The sequence below is a fragment of the Siniperca chuatsi genome, linkage group LG13 (assembly GCF_020085105.1).
Source record: "Siniperca chuatsi isolate FFG_IHB_CAS linkage group LG13, ASM2008510v1, whole genome shotgun sequence".
NCBI classification, from domain to species: Eukaryota; Metazoa; Chordata; class Actinopteri; order Centrarchiformes; family Sinipercidae; genus Siniperca; species Siniperca chuatsi.
This window is the reverse complement of record NC_058054.1, coordinates 3,382,671-3,407,964: the sequence shown is the minus strand read 5'-3', so window position 1 is coordinate 3,407,964 and position 25,294 is coordinate 3,382,671. Positions and strand designations below refer to the sequence as shown.

The following is a 25,294-nucleotide window of genomic DNA, read 5'->3' as shown; positions in this document are numbered from 1 at the left end:
CACGTGTTACATACCCATCCTGAAAGAGGAATCCCTCCTATGTTGCTTCTCTTCAGGTTTGTCCAACTTTTAAAAAAAGTTTTTTGTGGGGTTTTTCCTTATCCCAAGTAAGGATCTATAGAGTTCCACAGTGGATTCTGGAAGTATCTTTTGTTCATCTTTTATCAAAGATCCACTTGTTTTCTGACACAGTTGTTCATCTTTTGTACTGATGATTCAAACAGGACAGTTTCTTGTCCATCCAAGACTTGAAGTTCTCCAATTGTCAGTCACCTCGTATCGTCTCTGGGAAAATGAACAGGACAAACTCTGACACCTTTAGCTTGAACTAGCATTATGCAACTTAAATTTTTAGAGCTGCCCCATAATTGTACCCTTGTTGCCTCAGAAAACAGCCCTTAGACCTAAAACTCAGGCTGAAATTCCTTCAGGCGTGTGAGCAGCTCTTTAAGAAGAGAACCAAAAGGCTGCAGGCAGCTAATCGCTTCAATGACATTTAATAACGACTCTGACTTTCTTGCCAGCAATTAGTTTGTCAGAGCAGAAGGAATGAAACTCATCCTTTTGTGTCATTGGGGATAAGCCCTCTCACCCCCTTACTGCCCCTCACTCTTTCTGTCTGAGAGTTGAACAGGTAACCCTCCACCCGCCTCAAGCTTCACCCCCCCCAATACCCCCACATCATCATCATCAAAAGCAGCAGCTGCTCTTTGAATCATCATTCATCTCCTGCTGCATTGTCCTGCAGTCAGCTCAGGAGGAGGAGACTGTCTGCACCGTCAAAAACACTGAAACCTGAGCAAGACGAGAGAAACCCTGCGACCTCCGACAACACATACTCACACGCAGAAACACACATATTGTACATACACTAACATTTACAGGCACAATAACAACTCAAGACCACTTAAAGCTGCAATGCACATAACGCACCACAATATTCAAGTCTTTCGTAGGATGAGCATCTTAATGATAATTAATTCTAACCAGTATTTGGGATAAAAATGTGAAGTTCATCCTGAGTCACAGCATCATTAAAATCATCCTCTTGGGAACAAGAACATGCTCAGCAGGTTTCATGGATTTACACTGGATTCTTACGCACTAATTAATTCCAATTATAACAATAGCCCCCCCCCGTGTGTTAAGATACTGTTAGTGACACTCAACACTTGATACATACCAGGAAAGGAGAGCGATTATGCCTTTAGAGCTACTGAGAGGCTAATAATGTGAAAAATATGCAGGAAGTGTTGAGTTTTATTTACAGGAGCTTAACAAAAAAAGAATAACAGCAAAGTAGAACCAGGAAGAAGTTGTGAATGAAACGGTATTTGAGATTTTAAAAAAACAACCTCAGAGAAGTAGAGTGGTGAGTATGACATGACTGTCGTTGCACTGTGGAAATGTTAATTATAATGAATTTCTTGAGAAAAGTGTTGAGTTTGTATTAACAGCAAAAAGAATCAAAAGAAAGATTCAAAACAGAAGCGGATCAGAAAACATGGACGCTTCTAACTAAAATATGATAAAACAGAGCTGTCTCTGGGGGCCAAAAGGGCCAAAAATGTTATTAAGGGGAACATTTGGCTGGATGGTGGTGCTAGAGGAAAGGTCAGGGGGCCAGCAGTGTCTTTAGGATTCATCCTCTGGGAAGCATCTATATTATTACTAACTGTCATGGCAGCCTGGCCAGGAGCTGCTGAGCAACGTAAGTCTGAACTACAGAGTTGATCAGATGGACAAATCTTCCACTTCAAGGGTGAAAACACACCGAACATGTACTCACATAGAAATAAACAAATATACTGTACATACACTTCAACAAAATACACTCAACACACTCAGAGACATATACAGTAGAAACTATTTGTGATGTAAATATAACTAAATGCACACATAGCCTACAGATTAATACTGTATGCAAGCATGAACACACACACACACACTGAAGTGGGTGGGGTTTATAGTTGTGTGCTTCTCTGATTGGTCAGCACTGGCTTTCCTCACAAAGAGCAACATCTGCTCTGAAGCTGAACAGGTGACGTCCATCTCCAGTAACACACAACAGACGGCTGACAGACACACACACACACGAACACAAAGAAACACACCTATGTATATAAATCCATGGATGACAACAATACACAATCCTCACAAACACACAACATGATAGACAGACTAATTTGACTACACACACATGCATGCTCACACAAACCAATAACCACACACTTCTTTGCATCATGACTTCATGACTCTACACTGCGTATATGGTCTCGGGGATTGAACCTGTGACTTTTCTGTTACAGGACAGTCCTGTAAGGCTGCTCCCTCCACTGTGGTTTGTTGCTTGGAGTAAAAATGATTTTGAGCAGCTAATGCTAATACTTGTAAAGCTCTTAAACAGATTGAGTGTGACAGTCTCATGCTGCCTTTATTTCCCAACTCTGAGCTGAGCTAATTAAAACCTTCCAGTCCATCTGGACTAACACCCACATGTCATTTATGGACACTGAACACATCATTAATGCTGTTAGAGTTATTTACAGAAAATGAAGGACTAAAGACTAAAATATGAGAACCAAATGAGGATATAAACTGAGGAGAGGAGAGGAGAAAATGAAAAGAGACGAAAAACATTAAAGGGGGACAAAAAAAGACACCAAAAAAAAACAACAAGAGAAGAAACAAAGACAAAAAAGAGATCAGGGAACTAAACAGAAAAAAACCTTTAAGCTAAAAAACAAGAAGAGAAGATAAGAGACACAAAGAGACAAAGCAAAAGAAGATGAGACAGAAAGAAGAAACAGTAAAAGACAAAATAAAAAGGAGAAAAAGATTAAAAAGGAGAGACAAACAGAGAGGAATTAAATTATTTAATGATTAGAGACAAAAACAAGAGACAAAAGTTAAAGAATCAAGAAGAGATAAAGGAAAAACTGTAGACAAAAGAGACGAGGAGTGGAACATTACTGACTGGGAGACAACAAGAGACAAGAGAAGAGAAAAGACACAAAGATTAAAAAAAAGAAGAAACAAAAGACAAAACAGAAAAGAAGAGGAAAATTATTTATCAAGGAGAGACAAATAGAAGAGATGGGACAAAAAGAGACAAGAGAAGGGAAATAAAGAAGAGAAAAGACAAAAGAAGAAGAAACCAGATGAGAAGAAAGGGGGCAAGAGGCTAGAAAATGATTAAAAAGGATTTTTAGAGAAGACTACAGAACTTTATAACTTTACATTTGCTAATTAGCACTTAACACAAAGTACAGCTGAGGCTTATGGGAATGTCATTATTTTTGCAGGTATTTGGTCATAAAAGAAAGTATTGGACATATTAAATGTATAATTTGATGATGGCGCTACATGACAAGGGATCCAAAGTTATAAAAAAAAAAAAAACATCCGGAGGGGGACATGAATGTCTGAACCACATCTCATGACAATCCATCCAATAATTGCTGAGACATTTCACTATAAACCAAAAATGTCAACCTCATGGTGGCGCAAGAGTGAGACTGACATTGTCATCTCTAGCGTGACACTGCTAGCGTGGCTAAACATAGCCACAAAACATCACCTGAAGTATTACATCAGCTACACGACAGCACCAAACACAAACGTCCTGCAGAGACTGTAAACTGTGGTGTGGAGGGTCATTAGCTCCAGCGACCAGCAGGTCTAACAGAGTCTGAGTGAGTAGGAGCCAGGAGATAAGAATGCCTTAATCTGCCAGTAAACCTTCAGGACAATACGCTGGCTCAACATGACCCTAAATCCCCCAGCGCTCACATTTACAGGCTGTCTTCTGGCAGTGACCCTCTGCTGCTCACCGGCTTCACAGGAAGTCTATGTTAAAGCTGTCAGCACAGGAGAGGAGTGGAGAGCGAATCCACCCAAACACTTCACACAGGTCATTGTTTGTTAGTATAGTGTAGTCTAAACTCACTAAAGTTCAGGCCTGTGGAAAAAAGTATTTGCAGATATTTTTCACACACACAAATATTTATATATATATAAATTATTATAGATAGATATCAAAATATAATGTCAAGACACATCCATAAAAAGTCTGTGAACCACATAGTGGTGTACTGACTTCTAATCATATCAGTTTCAACTGCAGCCTTACAGAAAGGGGAAAACCACGCTGACTTGCGCGGTTGTGGTCCTGCTTGGTAGCAGGGCCGACCAGGGCCAACCTGCGACAGTCTTGTCCCTCAAACCAGCCGTTTCTAGTGCTAAACTGATTGGCTCAACACCTGCGTGGTGTAGCTTTAACTGAACCTCTCTGGCTTTGAGTTTAGCTTTAGTGTTCCCGTTTGTATTTTTTTATACCTGTTGCTGCTGCTTCGCATTAAAAGTTTTCCACCAGCAAACCAGCGGGAGGCTTTTATTGTGAAGCAGCTATAGAAAGTGCATTATATTTGTCACCTAAATTAGTGCTGCAATATAAAATAAAATAGTTCTACACAAGACATGAACATATTCGGTGCTATCTGATCAGTGGATCAGTGTTAAATATTTCAGGGAGGAATAGTACAAGAACAAAAAGCCACAGTGAGCTGTTAAATGGAGAGCTGCAGATAACAAGCTCTTATCACTGTGTGAGAACCAGCAAACCTTCAACAAGTCATCATGGGAAACATCGGCCACCCTTAACACCAATAGGGAACACGCTTTTAGAGGGTCAGATCAATGCATTTTACCGCATTTAGTTTGAGTTAACTCAACATTATTGATTGTCACAGCAGTGGTTGAGGACAAGTGACAACCTAAAACTATGTTCAAGTTGTCAAATTCTACTAGAAATCATCCAAATAATCCTGCACACTTTAGGCATTCTCCTTGGTTAAAGCCACTGATGGAGAAATACCAATAAAAACTGTGTTGCTGGTTCATCTTCGTGTCACTTCGTGAGCATGAGAGAGAGAATTTTATAGACAAACCTGCTTTCCATTAACTACTCTCCTTTCAAATAGAACTGAGATGTAACTGAAAGTGCTGCAAAGCTCAACACCTCTTGACAAACTCACATCCAGAGTGTCTTTTCAGTGTGTTAAAGGAGTCGTAAACCTGCTGATAGCAGAGCTGTGTTGGATTTCTACAAGGCAGTGAGCTCTGTGTGTGTGTGTGTGTGTGTGTGTGTGTGTGTGTGTGTGTGTGTGTGTGTGTGTGTGTGTGTGTGTGTGTGTGTGTGTGTGCGTCGAGGTATGTTGACATGACATGATGCCGGTAGGTTTGTCTGTCTTCCACGTGATCGCTTTAGTGTTTGGAGTCAAAGCAAAGCTTCAAAAGCAAAAGATTCCCACTGCGTGAAGATACACACTTCTTGGTGCCCTCATGACACTTTACAATCAACCCAAACCTTACAGCGGAAAAATCACAGCTAACTACGACCAAATGTTCTAGGTCAAATCTAACCTCTAAAGCTGCGTGACGAGTTGATTCATGTTAATTCTTAATAACCAACCCAAAACATAAAAACCCACTGTGACCCCTGTCCCGTGCTGTACGTCCTTCACCTCACCTTTATCGGTTGTTTTGACAACACATGGATCAAAGAGGTAACGCAGGACCATATGGGGTTTAGGGGATTTGCCGCATCTTGAGCTGATACCAAATTATAAGTGGACCTCTTTAAGCCTTTGCTCTCTTGGAGGTTTACGTAAAAATCTGTCAGCGTCAGAAGAAGTATGGGAAAGAAGGGAAGTTTCCTTATCAGGAGAGTGAACGGTCAGCTTCGCCTGGCACTTTTTGTTTCTGTGGGACAGTAAGGTCAGCTGAGGAGCAGGCAGAATATTAGGCCTTTCCTGATAAGCAGGTAGTCAGAGGAACTATAAGCCTCAGAAACTAAAACAAAGAACAAATTTGTGGACTAAAAGTGCTTTTAATGCATTCATTTTTGTTACTTCACCACATCTGAAGCACTGTGAATATTACGCAAATTAGACCAATAATGAAATAAAAAGTGATCACATGGTTTGGGACAAGTTTGGCACATGATGAGACAACAACAACAGAATCATCATTTTGTTCTTTGTAATTGTTGTTCTTTGTCATGTGACGGGATGTTTTTCTGCTTTAGTAAGTTACTAAACTGAAACAATTAGCAAACAAAGTTAGGTTGCAGTTTTGGTTACCTCACTTCCTGCACTTCATGTCTCTTACTTGTTCTCTTTAGACTAGTCGGGAGGTCGCATAACTGGTGTTAAAACATCAGTAACAATAAAAGAAATCCCTTTCTCCAATCCTAATCTTAATGTGCAAGCAACAAAGGCACTTGCTTGAAACCTAAATGATGATGTGCACACGTTGTTACAGTCTGGAGCCTTGCTTCTGACCATCGTTCAGCACCGAAAACCCCACCCCTATACTGGTACAGCATGGTCCAGGAACTAAAACTGTTACTGAGATCCTGAAGTCCAAAAGGGCTGAGAGAGGATAGGAGGTGTTTGTACGGATTCAGAGAGAGGGTCACATAAAAGGAACTTGAGTGGATCTTACCTGGCCATAGTCTGTGGCAAAGACAACAACACCTCCAGAGCATGAGGACACGGTGCTGGGAAGGTACTGCTCATCCTCCCGTAACCACACCCGGTCACCCTGCAGGAAAAGAAATAAAATATTAGTTTTACTTATTAGGCGCTGGAGTTATCTCCTTACTGAAGAATGCAAATCCAAATACAAGAGGCTTCAAAAAGGAAACCAATCAATTACTTCAAACCAGGGTTAAAAAGCTTCACTACATCATCCATGATGAGCAGAGTTTACCACACCAGACAGTTCAAACAATCACCAAAACTACTGAAAGAATACTTTGTCAAAGTCTCAGTAGAAGCAGCTCACGAGAACCACCAGCTGATTCAACATACCCCAAAAATGTATATTCTAAAGGAAGGTCCTAGACCAAAGCAGTCTTAATGAGTAACCGTGAATCTTGTTTTTGCAAACAGGAAAAATAGGGCCTCTAAAATGCTCCAGAAAGAAACAACAAAAAACAGACTAAGGCATTTCACTGGCAAAAAATAATAAACAATTTATTTTAGCATCTGAAAAATCTAACTGCTTCCATCATTAAGTTATTTAGCTGAGTTGACAGAAATCATAAAGAAAACATCTTGTTGAGATCATGGGCAGATTATAATGTAATGCTATACTTTGTACTGTGCTAATGGCACAAGAAGCTGTATTAGTCACCATGGCATTACAACGCCATTGACCTTTCTCTGACCAATAAGGGCCTCTCTGCAGTGTTGGGTTTCAGAAGTCTCCACCTGCAGCCAGGCTGCAGTCACCCAGGAGGCCAGTAAACCTGCATGTTCACTGATGCTTTTTAGTGACCGACAGCACTTTTATACCCGTTGACCTGTCTCCTGCTCCTGGTTGCTACAGTGTTTTCCCCCAGCTAACAGCTGGATATTTAATCACTAGAGTTTCCCCACTCTGCTGTGTTTGTGGAGAATTAGCAGATAATTCTGAGAATTTAGGGAGAAAGTCTGAGTCTTAACTGTATGTTTACAGGTTTTTATCTTGGTCTTTTCATATTTTTTGGCTTTGGATGTGACCACAGTACCAAAATAGTGGGTACACATTTAGAAAAACTTTTTTTCTGACAGCGTAGATTGTTGTACAGAACATAAACCATCCTTCAGTTTTGCCTTCTCCTTTTATGATTATTGAAGATTATGTTTGTTTGATGGCATTCAGTGGAAACAGACCATTTTCAAGGAAAATTCAGACTAGCTGCACCAAACTCTGCAAAGCTCCCCTTGTTGAAATATGACTGAGCTAAAGAACTGAGGGGCCCTCAAAGTGGATTCCCTCTTAATCGCATAGCCACATGTGCTGCTATTCATTAGCGTGACAAGCTAATGCTAATGGGAAAAACAAATGCTGCACTTTTATGAGATACCCATTCTCTTTCTGAACCAGGCATATGAACGACCTTTGACCCACAAGCCCTCATTCTGACAGAGTCGTCCTGGTGTGGCGGAGAGGGGCACCTGGCTGGGAAAAAGTTAGCGGATGAATGGATGGAGAATAAAACACACACACACACACACACACATTTTTAGAGCAAAGCCCAGGTCTGCACTGTCAGCAGTGGATCAGAGGGGAGCTGTGTGTTGTTCTAAACCCTCGGCCATCCTCTCTGAAGAGGGAAACGGCACGATTCAAAAGGTCCTGGGATCTCCTGGAGAGAGATGAATCTGATGCTCAGAGGACACTCATAAACAAACTCATCTTTTGATCCCGACTTTGTCACATAAAGTCTTTCATTACTTTTTTGAAAATTATAAAGGAAACTTGATCTTACAGAGGCACAAAAATTATCTGTGATCCTCCGCAAGATTCTTGTTTTTGTCTTTTTAAATATTGTCTTCATTTTTGCTGCTCATGTTGGTGCTGTCTGCACTTAAGACTTTTTTGGGCCTTTTTTGCCTTTTTATTGAGATGGCGGAGACCAAGGAGCTGATTTTCGGAAAAAGGAGCCAAGCATCAGTGATATCGGTGAGGTGAGGTGCCTGCGCAGAGCCCGAAGGATACTAAAAGACAGTACCCCATGTTTTTGTTATTTTCAACAAATCCCATTAAAAGCCAAACCAACAGTGAATTGATCCTACTAACAAGTACTGTGTGTATCCGAAGACTGATATATTGTATGCGTCTGTGCCATAAAGTTCCAACTATTAAATAAAAGTTATATGTAAAATTATTCATAGATAATTTTCACAAGTCAAACAGACATAGAAACATACTTTTTTTTTAAAACTACTTAATTCTGGTGTTGACAGTGACGTCTGGCTCTTTGATGCTACAAAAAGGAACCAAACAAAAGGAAGATGTTCCATTGTAACGCGCACAAAGAGAAGGCGTGTGCTGTTTACCAGCCGAGACCACATGGACATTCCTGATGTGCACCACCAGAGGAATCTGATGCTCGAGCATCAAGTTTGGGTAGAGAAAGAAACGGAGGGGTCTCCCTCCTCCCACCAGCACACTTTTCAAGGGTATTTTACCACCAAAGACCCCCAACACACACACACACACACACACACACACACGCATCCATGTTCTTTGTGGGCAGCGTGTGCCGCCCGCCCTCTCTCTGCTGAGGGGAGAGAAAGAGGCATCTGACAGTGGCACACTATCTTATTGTGCCTTCCCTCCCGCTTTCCTTAATCCCCTCCTTCTCCCCTCCCCTCCCTCCCTCTCTTCTTCGCACACTCACACACTCTGACCCACAGAGCTACTAGCCCATTTCTAAATTAGGGCTCTGTGCCAAAAGCCTCTGCTTCACCTCCCCTCCCTCATTCATCACCACTGATTGCCTGAAATCTGAACATCAAAGATCTTGTTGGTACTTCCCGATGGACCAAAGAAAATGAAGACCCAGGGTGCATATTTCTGTTAATGGATAAAAACCACACTTCTGTAAAAAATAAAATAAAGTACAGACAAGCTACGAAAACCAGAAAGCATTCAGAGATCCCATACCTCTACTGAGGCTGCACAATGCTCTAAAAGTGTTCTTTTTACCAACAGAACAATGTTTAGAAACTTTAAATCTGCATCAAAATGAACACAGTGATATAGACATAATTCAGGCAAGCTACTGGTGGACATGATTTTTGGAGAAAACCTAAATTCTGAAATATTAGTGAATATTAGGGCTTTGTATGAAGGTGAATCAGACTCTTGACCACAGAGTTAAAGCTATTTAAATTCATCATGCCGCTGCAGCACCAACGATAAGTGAAATGCCAGAGTTCCTGTGGATATGTCACATTGCACAATGTGTTTAATAATTAATGGTAATTTAGATCAGCTATGTCCTGCACCACATTTGGCAAACACTGAATGAGATATGTTGGCAGAGTAGTGAAAAAATTGTTTTGCAAAGGTGGAGATAGGTTACAAGAATTGCCGAATGCTGCCCCCCCCAGATTCTGCCACCAGAAAGGAGGTTTCAGACGCTGAAAACAGTCTTACTTCCTGGTTTATTAATGTTAGTCAGTCTAATATCCCCTCCAGTTGGGCTTCAAACCATCTGATGTCATGAATGTTTGAGATTCCTAAATCTTCTTCTTTCACTGTGTCGAAAAGGCTCTCCAAATAAATACCATGATATTCTAGAAATTTCACGAACCACCAGGAATCACACAGAGCAGCTTTCATGAACCTGAGATGTCACGAAACCCCCTGAACACAAAACCTTTAAATAACGTAGGAAAACAACTGCTGTTATGTGGATTTTCTACCAAAGCAGAGACATGAAAGGAAGCTGGGCCTCAGCCGAGCTAATGTCAACACATGAGCAGGGGAACGCTAAAGAGTCTGGACTGGGACTGGGAGCTGTGGATCAAGGCCCAGCTGTTACAGCCTCTCATTCCAGTTAAACCTGAGTAAACTATCTCACAGAGCAGAGTCAGAGGTGTCAGAGTATGACTTATATCAACAGGCCAGATTATTAAAGTGGGAAAGAAGCTGGGGAATTAAAATTAAGCAATTTATCCTGAAATCTAGACTCATCTTACTGTTACATCAAAAACAGACAATTGTATCATTAAAAATGCTTGGCTTTATAATAACCTGATATAATAACCTATCTCAGAGGGCAGATGTCATGTTCTAGGAAATATTTTGACAAGGAATAGATGTTGATAGGACAGCCTGCACCAACAGTGAAACCCTGCATAGATGAAATGAAGCTGCTCCAGAGCTGCTATCTGCATTATTTGGTGAAATTAAGATCTGGAAAGCTTTTTGAGATCAGCATAAAACAGTTACAAATGCAGTTTTATGGGATTTTCTATTGTCATTAGAGGTTGAACCTGCAACCTCATGCAGTTCACTGTCTTTAAAATCTGGTTTGGTTGTTTAGTCTATTCAGATCCATAAGAGTTCTGCTCATCCACCAGTGTATAGCATCCTTGGTCATCCAGTCAGCAACATGTGTCAATTGTCCAGAGAGACGCTTCCTTCTGGCCTTTATCTCAATCCTGACACCTCCTCCCAGCCAGAAACCAAAACACCAACACAAACCTCCGGCCCTGAAAGCTCTGGGGGTAAAACCGAGGCAGTGACCCTTCTCCTGCGTGTATTTTCCCTCCGTAACCTCAACATGTGTGGCTAATGCTCTCTCTGCGGGATGCGGGGGGGTGGGGTGGGGTGGGGGTGGGGCTGGTATAACGAGGATCTGTGGTGCTCGGAGCGTGCGTACGCCGTCAGGGTTGGGAATGAGCAGCTGCCTCGTTTGAGAAATTCCACTTCCTCTCCCATAACAGAGTCCTGTGTTCGACCACAGCCACCCTCTCTATCAGAGCCTTCAATGGGAAAGCCTGTTGGGCCATCTTTTTTGTGAGCACTTAAACTGTGTCTCAACACAACTGCTGGTATGTTCTCTGAGAGATGATGCATTGCTGCTCTTGCAAACAACTGGCACTATTTGCTGCAGTCCGTATTTATTCTTCTGACGTGTTCTGCTGCTGGTGAGGACAGCAGGGTAACATTTATAGACAAATCAGGCAGAATATTTAGAATGACCTAGCGATAAACTAGGAAGCAGAAGTCTAGTTGTTTCTACGAGTGTGTGAACACCATGTTGCCACTGCTGAACTTTAACCTCGTCTACACCAGCCGTGCAGAGAAAGCAGCACATCAGCAACAGCTGCAGTGCTCCATCGGTGTCTACACAGGATCTGTTCAGCCACATTTCTGCTCTGACCTAAGGTGTAAAAATGACACTGAGAATAAATAGCAAGTGAAGTGCGAACAATTACTTTGCCACTGTACGAAGACAACTCCAGCTCCCACGTGGCTTTTTAGCAAGCTGTGGTTGTAGAATGCTAACAATCTTTTTTTTTTTATCCTAAAATAATGACCTGTTTATGTGTTACAGTCCAGATTCGTCTGTATCAAAAACGGTCAAGTTCCAAAAGTTGGCTTCAAATGTGTGTTGAGATAGTCTGATTTACTTATTCTTTCAGCTAGTTCCTGTTTTAATCCTAATTCTGACAATTTTTCATACAAAATTCGTGCACAGCTGCTTTTTTCATTTTGTTAAATGAAAAAAAGTGAGGTATCAAGAAAAAAGGTTCAGTATCAGTACAGAAACTCAATATTGTATTAACACTAGTTTCAAAGTATTTCAAACAATACCAGCTCTAGCTGATGTTCTGTATCAATAGATTCTATAAAATTGTCCTAAGGTTCCACCGATTACGTCCTTGTGGGTAAAAGTCCCCCCCTGCAGAACAGCAGGTTTCCCACCATGAACCGAGTGGAATGATTATCTGCTTCTTGTTTGTACAAGCCCCACCTGCTCATCACGCCCTCAAACATCAGGCTGGGAGAAGAAGATGGTTGTGTTAATCGCAGAAAAAAAAACCACACGTTCCTCCTGAAAGCATCATGCAGCGCTTTCAAAATTACCAGTTTCAAAAGGTGAACATCGGATCAGAAGCGGCGCGTCACGCACCGTTTATCTGATGTTTGAAAGGGGGGTAAATGGCTTATGCTCCCGTTGTTTGATCTTGACTGTTTGAGTGCAGGTGCGCTTGGTGGTTCTCTTTGTTTCATGACCCGCGAGCCCTTGAAACCTCTTCAAAAACCGTCATGTGATTTCAAAAACATTCAGCTATCAAAGAGGAATAATTTAGTCTTCACTGCTGAAAAACATTCTTCTCTGAGAGGCATTTACTGTCCATCTACTGACACTGATAAATAAATATAACAGTCACTTATGGTACAGATGGTTTTCTAAAAGCCAACAATAAGGCCGCTCATTCAGCCTATACTTGGACCAGACTAGTAGGTCTTTCAACAGATGGAGAGCAAACACAGACACCTTTATCACGTTCTCTCACACAAAGAACGTCGTTCTCAGTCCTGCAAGTACTGATGCATTTCCATTGTTGGAGTCACACTAATAGTGCAGTGTGTCACAGACGGCAGTATCAGGCCGTCTGTTTTGCTTAGCCTTTGGGAGATAAGCACGGGGCGGCTGATTGGACAGAATAATTATTAACTTTTAGAGGGAACTGCTTTTTATGACCGAGGTTAAAGTGAGTAACCGTCTCACTTCACATGTTTGTTTTGTGTGTTTTTGAATTTGTCTGACTCTCATCCAGCCAATAGAGAACAAGAAGGCAGACACAGATGTCAAAATTAAAGCTGCAGAGGAAGGAATCTGATTATCATTTTCAAACCTTTACTTAAAGGTTTTTCATTTCAAAAGCACCTTTTTGTCAGACTGTTAAGTTGTCTGAATGTTTTCCTCTTTGACATGACTGAGTGTGTAATTTTTACCCTCCAGAGGAAAACTGATGGCTTCTAAAACTTGCACAGAGTTCGAGATTGAGGCCTTCATATTTTCCAGCCGTTGCAGGACAAATCTTACCTCCAATTGTTAAAGAGCAAAACCAGCAGAAGAATTTGGGTCTTGGGGGCAAAAAAAAAAAAAAGAAGTGTAAATATACAGCGTGCTCTCCTGTGATGACAGTGAGTGACAACACATTAGAAACAATGCACACACACCAGTGTTTAGTGGGAAACTGCTGTCTGGGAAATGCAGCCAGGAGGAAGTGCAAATTGACCTTGAACCTTTGCCAGCATGAAGCACGGACCAATCAACTCGCAAAGCTTTTGTGGAGAACCAATCAACACGAGTTCAGAGGCAGAGGTCATTTAGATTTGAATGACTGGATACACACAGTGAGAGCAGGGGATTGTGGGAACTGATTAGTCTGCCGTATTGACTTTTGGAAAGGTCTGGGAAAGCCTCACAATGACTCTCACACACACACACACACACACACACAGCAAAATAAACACACAATCATACATGATTAAACTGGAGTACACAAACACAGAAACACATACACATGTCAGTGTGAACCCATTTATCTGCAAATACAGATACACACATTCTACCATCTCACTCACACTGTATGAATACACAACTTACACACACATCAATATACAAAAATGAATAAATACACGTGCATTCATCATCACATGTAAACAAACAAAAAGCCATACATTAACTTACATATGCAAACAAGCAAGTCATACAAACCACACACACAAACACACTGACTTTATATATGTAAAACAAGCATGTATGGCTGCTCGCACACACACACACACGCCCACACACACACACACATATGCCCACACAACTGCACAGATGCACACAATTTCAAGACCATACACACGTAAGAGCATACATAATCTAACTAACAATAATTTGCACAATTGCAAGCCAACACACTTGCTGTGACTGTAGTTGTAGACTGAAGCAGCAGTACATGAATGAGGCTACAGCTGTGTTTTTAACGCAGTCCCGCCATAGATACCAATGGTGTAGGCTTTGATGTTATAGTTCAGCATTACACAAATGTTTGTGATCGGGCCCTATCATATTGCCCACAGTAACTGTGTGTACTAACTTTCATTTGTTTTGTGCTACACAGTGACGTGGGGCTAAGCACATAGTGAATGAAGTTACGTCCAGGTAACTTCTATTTTGCCTTTTTTCATTACTGAAGAGGAGACACCTGCAGTATCATCACCGTTTTTACCTTTCTTTTCCATTCACTGTGACGGAGCACAGTGATCACAGCGAGCAGAAGCTTTGCAGTGGAAACGTCTTTCCTAGATGTTTGTTACTGAAAAGGAGAAGATAACTGAGCCTTTCTTCAACTTGTCTAATGTTGTCTTCACTCACAACAATCTCCATCAGCATCAGAAACTTGTAGGAGAAAACACCAGCTGACCGATCACAGTTTTTGCGGTCTCCACACAGCATCTCAGCAGCAATCGTAGACCCAATGTATAGTTACATTTCTGACGAGGCAAATATCAGCTACGCTGCAACCTACGGTGGCTACGTGTGTAGGCTCAGTAGCTACTCTGCAGCCCCTTATCTATATATACTATAAGTCTGCCAGCTTAAAGTGTACCATACAATGCCACACATGCCTGCTTCACTATTAACACAATGATTCCCTGTTTCTCCCTCTGAACTTGAGCAAATTGTGTGAAATGATCTGAACTCTACAGTGTTTGCACAGTTCTTTTCCAAAGTGAAATATATCGCTAGATAAAAAGTCAGGGGATCACTTAAGACATTAGGATTCCTCTTTTGGGGATCATGACTGTCTGTACAACATTTCATGGCTATCAATGCGATAGTATTCGAGATATTTCGAGCCAACTAACAGACTGATGCTACTGTCCTAGAGCAGATGGTGTGGCTAAAAATATCACTTCAGATTCCATATTCAGTATTTGAACGGTTTAGTCTATTCTCATTATGTTGATTGTGGACATGTGTAAGCCAATTTCATGTTGAAGTATAACTTGCTTTAATGTTCTTCCAGCTCTTTTCTGCTCTTATCTCTAGTTACCTTTTGGAACCAAATTCTTCTTTAATCCACTTAGGACGGAAGTCTGCACTCTCAAACTGAGTTAGGAAACTATTTTTGATTTGTTTTTGCTTTACAGGTAAATGGTTAAAGTTTTGCTAGAGTTGTAGGAGGGAGCACAGCTCTGTCAGTTGCTCTGAGTTATCTTCTTTGCAAGCCTTGACATGACAAAAATCTTGGAACCCCTTCAGTAATGACGTCCCAGACGGTAGCTGGATCTATAGAATGCATACACATCATCTCTCATAATAACTGCTGCCTTCATTTCAGCTCCCCTTATTGAATTTCCAGACTTTAATACCCCTTAATTATATGTGACCACCTAACCACCCAGCTCAGTGAGCAGTGCCACATATTATTCTACCATAAAGAGAAAGCATCTACTGAAGCCTGGAATTCATGATACATGACATGTAATTTCATCACAGGGTAAGGAGGTTTTTCCAAACTTTGATCTCAATGAACTGAGAGTGGTGGGTGATGTTTTTTGTCAAAAATCCTGTGTGCTGCGGTAGTCAAGCCTGTGTGTGCATAATCAGCACCTATCAAATACCACAGGGGTATTAAGTCATATATATATGTGGGTATGTTGCCTGGAAAAAAATCTATATAGGGTATATAGAGTCAAACCACATTTTAAAGTAAAGAATTAGAGCACCTATATGTTTAGTTATAAGTCCAAAGTCCACCAGCCGTTTCAAGTATGTATTAGAACTTATTTTAAGTGGTTGAAGTGCTATGAAACTATAAAATACTCAATAATAATGAAGGTGACATTTTTTTTATTGTGATAGATTAGCTATAAGTAACAAGTTTCTGCAAGTTGGTTTGTAAGAAAGAAAATCTAAAAACATATTGCATGCTTTAGCAAATGGTCAGCAGTAATGTAAAATGTATGAAATATTTAGCTGAGACATGCAAAGCTACTGGTGCAAACCTCCTCGTCTGAGTTCCCATTAAGACCATTCCCAACATCCAAATTAATACAGTAGGTTAGCTTGTAGAAAATGCTCCACCACATAAGCATGAAAATCACAAAGGGGGCAAATTTTCCCTTCAAAATGACATGAAAAAGATTTAACACACCAGAAAGCCATTATCCCTCCTGTCTGCTTCTCCTTGATGTGGCAGCAGAACAACAGAGCCCAATCACACCCTAATCACACCCACTCGGCTTGTAAGCGAGGCACAGAAAAGCCAAATTCCAGATTTTCTGATGGAGAAATGAATGTGAAACACGGCTGTTAGCTTGTTAGCAGGGTTAAATGAAACCATGTGTGCGGCAGGAGTTCTGCAGCCACATCCGGCCGACAGAAGACTCCCTCTGCATATTCAGACATTTCATAATTCAGAGAAAGGTGATCCCCCCTTAGCATTTACAAGGCTACAAGTGTTTATAAGGATGAACAGAGTGACTCATTGCATTGTGGGAGAAAGGAAGTCAGTGATTGGTTGGTTGCTGAGGCTGTTTCTGGGGCGACTGATGATGATGATGATGGAGAAAGGACTGTGTTTATCACACTCAAAAACACGCCAACAGACAAAGACACACAAGCAGCTGTGAACACACACATAAATACAGTAAATCTGCACACACACACACACACACACACACACACACACACACACACAATCCATTGTGGATGATCTGTGACTAATTGCCATCACATGAACATCTAGAGCAGCAGCCATAAAACACACATGGACTGGTTCACAACAGCCAATCAGACGCTTTGAGGAATTGCTGACTGGAGTTTTAAATAATATTGTTGATTAGTTTTTCATGGGCTGCAATAATCTGACTACTGGCTTCATTCTGAATCTGACAGTATCTGGATGAAGCTGCTTTCATGGGATGTTTATAGAACTATTGCACGCACATTCCTGTTTACATGCAAACAAAGTCTGATTAATGACTGAAGACGCTCCTTCCATCGGAGTTTCCCCCCAGTATTCAACCTAAAACCTGATCTTTTTGTTACATTGGTGCCATGCCATCGTGGTTATTTTTGTACACATTTAGCTTATTTTCAGATTTAAAAAATCTTTTTCCCTCGAACACACAACCCTGCGTCACAAAATCTCAAACATCATAATGCGATTAAGGCATAGGGATACATGTCTAAGATTCCCTTCACTAATGGAACTAAAGCGGGAATGATCAATGTTGTTGTTTGATTCCTCCATAAAAAATTATATAATTTGGGTTCAAGTGATAAATGCCGTTTTTATCTTCACCAAGACATCACAGTCCATGTAAATATACTGAGTAAAACTTCAGTGGGTGGAGCCAAAGAAACAGATTTTTGAGGTGCCAGTTAAAGGTACCCTGTAGACTTGTTGACCACAAGTAGTGTTATGGAGCAATGTTTAATTATTAGTATTATTATAGTTCTTTTTATTACCCCCATTTTGTTTGTATCTTGCATGCGCACTAGGACGCAAATGCATGCGAAAGCTTGCGGGCGGTGTAGTCATCAACAGTTGGTGGTGGTAACGTGCCAACAAATGTAGAGAAGAAGAAGACTCCAAGCTAGCAAACATATTTAAACAATGCATGGTTTAGAATGTTCTAAAAAAATAAATACATTTTAAAAATCAGCTTTGCTAAAACAATTGGCTTTGTGAATGTTTTATGAGGACGGAAATACACTCAAAATGTTTTGACCTCAAAGATACACACAATGTGTGTTGGTGAGAAACACTGAATGTAAACATAATTGTGTTTGTTTACAGGAAAACTCTGCAGGGCACCTGATTAATAGCAGAATTTGTATAGCAAAGAAATCCAAGATGAATAACAACGGAAAGATATTCTATTCTGAAACGAGACCATGCTTGTTTTTTTATTTCATCAGCATTCAAAAACTGAGCTAGCCACCTAGTTTATGCAGATTGACAGGCTACGCTAGTTTGAATATAAAGTTACCTGAGAAAGGTAACACTAACACTGAGGTGCACTTACAACAGAGTCTCATATAATCATCAATCAAGAAACAAGGTAGAGGTAGCAAGAAGATTTTAAACCATCAGACAAGAACTAATCACAGCAAAAAGAGGAGGAATTTGAAAAAGGGTTGCTGAGAAGTGTAGATTAAATGAAGCATAGTACTGCCCCCCCCTACAGAGATCTGAGGTTCATATATGTGTTTATTAGGGGGGATTAGTTCTCTCAGCAGAATCCTTGATGCTGCTCAGATCCTTTGAGAGATCCCTGAAAGAGCAGAGTCTCTCTAACTGGATAACCATTTACTATAAATGGTCTATTCCTGTTGAAGTGTGACTAAACTGCTCATTCTGACTAGACTTGAGTGAAGGACCACATGTAAGTATAGTAAGGTTGTCTGTTAACATACAGACATTCAATTGGAGGACTTCAGAGACCAGAACCAAGAAGGGCGACTGCAGAAACTGATTTGTTTGAACTACATTTACTCAGCTGCCATGGGTCACCGCAGCAAGAAAGCTGACCCACTACAGCAGGAAACATGAAATTAAAATAATACATTACAGTGAAACCTAATGTCTCTTTCAAAACACAGAAAATATTTAGCTAATAGCTTCAGTTACTGCATTTACCACCGATTCCCTCCAAACAGTTTTAGTGCTAACGGTCATACCAAAACCAAAAATGAGACCGGAAATGAGGGACAGATGTCACACCAGTATAGAAAAGATCCACTATATGAAACCCATGTGAAAGCTTTCATCACAAAGATTTACCACACAGCTGTTTCAACCTGCAGATTTTTTACACATACTAAGATCACCATAAGGTATTCTATTTTTCCCCAAAGTGGATGCAGAGTGTTTTGGAAAATCATGAATTCTGCTGCCCGAACTGCCAGAAACTGCAGGAGAGAATGGGAAGATGGTAAGTTGAGGTGAAGATCACAAAAGATCTCAACAGACAGCCTGAGCTGACCGCAGCGAGAACCACCTGCCAAGAGGCTCCAGAAGTACTGTTTGATCTTAATGTAGAAATTACAGAAATGACTCATTCATAAAGTCTAGTATCACTCATGAGCATCAGCTAAATCCCTACAATGTTTTCTCTACAAAGTTGGAAACACATAAAAAACAAAAAGGGCTCAAAAATTGTAAGCTTAAAAATGAACAAGTGGAAATCTGTTTTCGTTGTCTACTCCGCAGTTGGTTGCTTAGTTGCAGAAAATACTACGAACGAAAAACACGCAGATGTAGTCTTTGCTGAGGTTGATCCGGGCCGATCTGGACATTCTAAAGTTTTCTCGCCATTCCTCAGGAACCACAATTTCATTGATAAATTATCCACCAGGCACTGGTTTTTCCCGGCCTCAGCCAAACCGGCGCTCCATGTAGGGCTGATAACGCCCCTGGACATGGGAATTGTCACAAATCTCTTGAATAATAGCTTGCCTCCTGCACATGTAGGCAGTAGTAGCATTATAAAATGCAGAATTTAACTGCACAACAGCTGCTAGCATAGACAACAAGGTCAGCAACGCCTGTAATTCGTTATCCATGTTGAGTTAACCGCTGGTAGCCAAGGCTGATGTCGTTTGTTTTAAATGATTTTCTTTCATTTGCTTTCAGATTTCATAGCATATATTAGCTATTTAGTTTTTTAAATTGGGCTTATTGCTTCAAAGCTGCTAGGATTATCTTGACTTTGTACATCTTTTTTTTTTATTTTGTGTATTGCTTTTGTGCCAAAACTGTGTTGTTGTATACTGTTTTTGAAATTCATATCATATATTAGTAACTGCAAATGCCTGTTGTCCTTACCTGCTGTGTAATATGGACTGATGGCCACATGAAGTACAAAGTCAGTACTGACATATGCCATTCCAAAGTGAAATAACATACAGCGACACAATTTTGGCACAAATGAAACACCATATAACCACAGCTTTCAAACGAAACACAAGCACATAACCAAGCCAACAACACATAACACCTGGTAGGTTTGAATTATTAACAAAGCAATTGTCAGGAGGGGTCAAAGGTCACATCACTCAGCACACCCTGGTGTCAGAGGAGAGTGGGCAGGAGCAGAGGTGTTGACTGGAGGCTCCACAGGAAGCAGCTGCTCATCGGCTGAACTCCCTCCTGTTGTCAGTGATCAGGTTATCAGGAAACATCCAGCACAAAGAGACCTGATGAAGAGGTATCCGCCAGCTGATAAAAGTGATACTGACTCAAAAGGATGGTACTTTTCAAGAGACAGCAGGTCACTTGAACCAGATTACAAATAGATATATATTTTCTGAAACCCTTTAAGTCTAACAAATGGAAGGACAACACTTTCCCACGCTACATTCTCAAAACTTCAGAGACATCAAGTTTTGGGAGACGAAGCTCTCAGTATCCTCTTCAGCTGCTTTGTGAATAATTAAAAGGCATGTAGTTGTGGATCTGGAGAGCAGCTGTAGGGTGGATCCATGTGAGTTTGCAGCTGACTCGGGAGAGACTTGGAACCTCTTTTAGTTGGACGACAATCAAACCGCCAGGGGGAAAACACAAGCAGACTGTTTCATGAGTTGAGCGCAAGAAAAGGTCCAGCACTGGAAATCAGACAGAAAGTGCTGCTACAGAGGAGAGCTGTCACTGAGAGATGCTGTGCATCAGCAAACACACAAGCTCATGGACATGATGCTAATTTGTTGACACGTTAAATATGTTTGCTGTACAATGGGCCAGTTTTACTGTTTGGAAACTGTCAAAAACCATTTTCTAGGAACAGAGAGATCCCATAAAGACCTCTAGTCTACAGAATGAGGTCTAACCTTCAAATAAATAACATTTAACAACTACAGTTTAATTAAACATGACTACTTCAGTATTGTAAGACAGCCCAATAAGGATTTGGTACACAAAATTTTGTTGGCTGTCACTTTTATTTGAAATTTGAACTTTCCTTCACACCTGGGAAAAAATGTTATATTCAAACTGCAATGACCTGCTCCAATTCAAAATGTACAGTCTATAGTATCTTTTATATATCCTTTCTGTCTACACTACTGTAAGTTATCCAAAATTGTCAGCAATATATCATTTGTCAGGTAAAAACCTTCGAAACAGCAGCTTTTCAGGAACAAACTCCCAGACAGACTTTCACAATTGTGAAAATATATTTTTATTAATACAGAAATTTGTAAATGCCTCATACTGAACACCCAGTCCATTTCTTCATACAGTATATCGAATTGCTCAGTCATCTATGCTCATGGCCTTTTCTGTGTCTGAACATGTCTGACTGAAGGTGGTGAAACCTGGCTGACTCATCAGGGCGTGAGGTTTCATCGTCCTGCAGCCACTGATGGGCAGAATCTCGACCCACTGACTGACTGTAACGTGACCAAGACCAGGGAATCCCCGGGGACACTTGTTTTTTTTTTTTTTACCAACTTCATATGTGTTGTTATAGGTATATATTATAATATTGTGAATGCCATTAAAATGTTTTTTCCCCCTAATGTTTGCCTGATGCTTTTTATTTGTGCTCATTCTATAGGCATTGTAGATTGTTTGAAATGTTATTGACTAATAGCAACAGCAATCGCAATTATTCTCATCAGTTCAAAACATGCTACAACATGTATGCCATTATAATTGTTATCCAGCACATTCAAGCCATGTACACTGAACCCTTCAATCACATTTCAACCAGCTGTCACTTGGGAGTTTTGTATTTTACTACTCATCTATTCATAATATTATTAGTAGCAACGGAAGTGAATGCCGATTTGCCTCTTCATCACTAGAAACAGCAACATTTTAAACATCCAAATAACAAAAAATGAATGACACTGTTACAAAGATTTCAGGATTGGCGAAAAGTTGTATGTCTGGAGTGTAAAATCAAATGGAGTCCAACCCAGCAGCAGAAGCTCTGATTGGCCAGTTGTTGACCATTGAACCCACACACAACTACCGCCAGTACATAACAAATGGAAAGTCTTATTAAAATGTATCACAATAAAACTAATAATAAAATGAAAATAATTACACAATGAAAAGCTGACACTCCAGACTCCAGATGATGATACTGAGATCATAATGACTGTTTTTACTTTAGAGCCTCCATGAATGCTCCCGTCATCCACAATGTGGACATGACGACCGGTGAGCAAACATTCACCCTCCTTTAGCCTTCGGTGAACAAACAAAACCTGAAATATTTATTCATCAGAGCTATGAATAACTGATGACAGAGAGCATTTGTTTTGCTGCACCTCCTGAGAGCTGAAGCTGAGTCTATTTGAGTCACTGTTTCTCATTAACTATTCAACAGCTCTCAGTATGTTGTTCTGGTAACTCGGATAATTGATTCTTGAGTCACGCTGTATGCCGATGACACGGTGGATTGATAATTAGGTTGATGTTTATGACTCAGCCATGCATTCACTCTTCAGTGTTGTAAATAAACTGCAGAACTAAGACAGAATTGAGTACTTTGAAATCGGCAAATACCTGACAACATGTTTAGTGTCCGACATGAAATTGCTCCCTTTTTTTTACTTTGTTGTCGTCACAAGAGCAAGAAATCTTTGAATGGGCCTAAATATGTCCAGATGAAATTTCACTGCACAGTAACATGTTACCACCATTTTTGACGTTCCCTTGAAGAAGGCAACAAAGTGCTCCAGTAAGGAAGCAGCTCAGTCACCAACAACAGAAGACTTGAGTTATACTGGGAGGCTTCGAGCGTGTGAATAAATAGCATATGAATAAATATAGGAATATGGAGCAGACCAGTGCTGGAAAGAGCATGGAGCCTTAGCAAACCACACTGTGTAATTACACACTGAAAATGTTGGAATGTAATGACTCCCCTTGAATATTTGATAGAGGTGGGTGAGGTTGTTTATGAGCTGATGGAGCAAACAGGTGTTTCTGTGGATTTGTCCACAGTGTTGGAGAGCAACGGTGACTGCCGCAAGGATGAGAGCAAAGAACACCAGTATGTAGACAGTAATTGTTCAAATAAACCTTCAAATTGTTACTTTTTTGGCTCCACCTATTGAGGTTCAACTCAAAAAGATTATTTCTGCCTCCAGAGGAGCTTTGCCTCTAAACAATGTTCGTAGTTCTACTAAAATTCAAATCTGATGAAAGCATAACAGTTTCAAGTTTATGCTTTTGCTCACCCAAGACTCTCAGTGCAGTCCAGCCACCTGCACACTGTGACCTTTTGCACATTCTGCACATCATTCTTCTTAAGAGCTCTTTGTTTTCTTTGAATTTGCTCGTTATTTCAACATAGTGCCAGCATCTGCTCGCTGGCCCAGCTATAGTCGACTGAGAAGATGCTTTTGGCTTCCCATTTCAAGACAACCACATGAAACAACAAAGGGGTAAACAAAAACCTTGAGCTCGGAGACACTTTTAACCCCCCAACTAGAACATAAACATGCTTATCCTGTGCATGCAAGAAAGACGAACATGTTCAAAAGATTTGAAGAAGCCCTTTGAAAACAAACAGCTTTGAAGTGAAGAAATTCTAACTTGCTTTTCCTGTCTGGACTCATGTCTTTGTCACTGCCTTCCTGCTTTTCAGGTGGAATATTTTCACCCAGGCGGCGGCCATTTTGGTTCATTTTCGTATCAGTTAGCACAGGGCACAGATGTGTCCAAGGTTAGAGAAGGCCATTACAGTTGCCAGTGTGGATCCTAAAACATGTGGGATGATCCAGGTACAGAAAAGGACCGATAAAACTATCTTGTCCACCGCAAAATCAACTTGTGATGAGGTGTGTGAGTTACTACAGTACTTAATCCTCAACCGACACAGAGCAGCTTGCAGGTGAGAAAGTAGGAGCAGAGTGTAGCTGTACAGAGCATGAATGCAGTCGACTAACCCTGCATGACTACAAGTAAAAATAAATACTCTTTTTCATTTGTTCTTTGAATGAGGAGGTGCATTCAAGCTGTTTTTGGTTTACAGAACAAAGCGACAGTGAATCCCACAAGCGCAGGCTGTAATCTCAGTTATGCTTGCTGGGCAGCTTCCTTGTTTTCTCCTCACTGAGTCAAACATGCAGCATCCACAGAAAAAGGCAATGGGGTTTTGTCTGCCATTTTTAGTCAGGTATTTTGGGGGGGCCTCTGTGGCCTAAAAAGAACCACGACTCGGACTGGTTAGTTTTTGTTTTAACAGAGACAGGGACATTCAGCCTCATTTGCTTTTTTACACCTTCTCTTCTACTACTGCCTGTCAGGAGGATATCGTAAAACCTGTGGGTGTGTTGCAATGAAACTTTGTGGACAGATCACATTTGGATCGAGAAATAATTGATCAGATTTTTGGTGTGTAAACAAATCTGGGATTTCTGCCCTTCCCACTGAGCACCTCACCAACATCAAGGACCGACGGCACCACCATTACTGTGTTTATCCCATCACAAACTCTGAATATCACCAGTATTTATGTATTGTCTACTTCTGCTTATAACCACACAGATTATACTTTCCAGATTTCATGACGCCAGACCACAGGAAATCCTGCTCTTTATTAAATGAAGCCAAGTTATTTTCCTGTCCAAGAGCTATTAGTCAAAGGAAGATCAATGCTGGGCTGTCTGCACAATTCACTGTAGGGTCTTTATTTTTTTATTAAAGGGTAGAAAAGTTAAAAAAATAGGGGTGATAAGGAATTTGAACATATGTAAAAATCAAGGTTGTAACCTTTAAATATGATCAAAAAGTCACAAAAAAGCAGAACTGCAAGCAGTAAAACTAGTTTCTGACTAAGAAAATGTCCTATCTGTGACTAATTAGTCACCACAATTATGCATGAAAAGCGATTTGTGTCCGCCGCTGTCTGAAGCAAACAAGCCAAATCAAACTCACATGAAGAGAGGAATTCTGAGTCCAAA

At 40.6% G+C, this 25,294-nt stretch overlaps 1 protein-coding gene across 2 annotated transcripts in view; it reads right to left on the bottom strand.

The window, feature by feature from the left end:
• myo10 (myosin X) overlaps positions 1 to 25,294 on the bottom strand; it is a 140,305-nt gene that overhangs the window by 97,185 nt on the left and 17,826 nt on the right. For both annotated transcript variants that reach the window (XM_044218489.1, XM_044218490.1), the window contains exon 2: positions 6,508 to 6,606. In XM_044218489.1, coding sequence (XP_044074424.1) covers positions 6,508 to 6,606 — 99 coding nt within the window. The remainder of the gene's footprint in view (positions 1 to 6,507; positions 6,607 to 25,294) is intronic.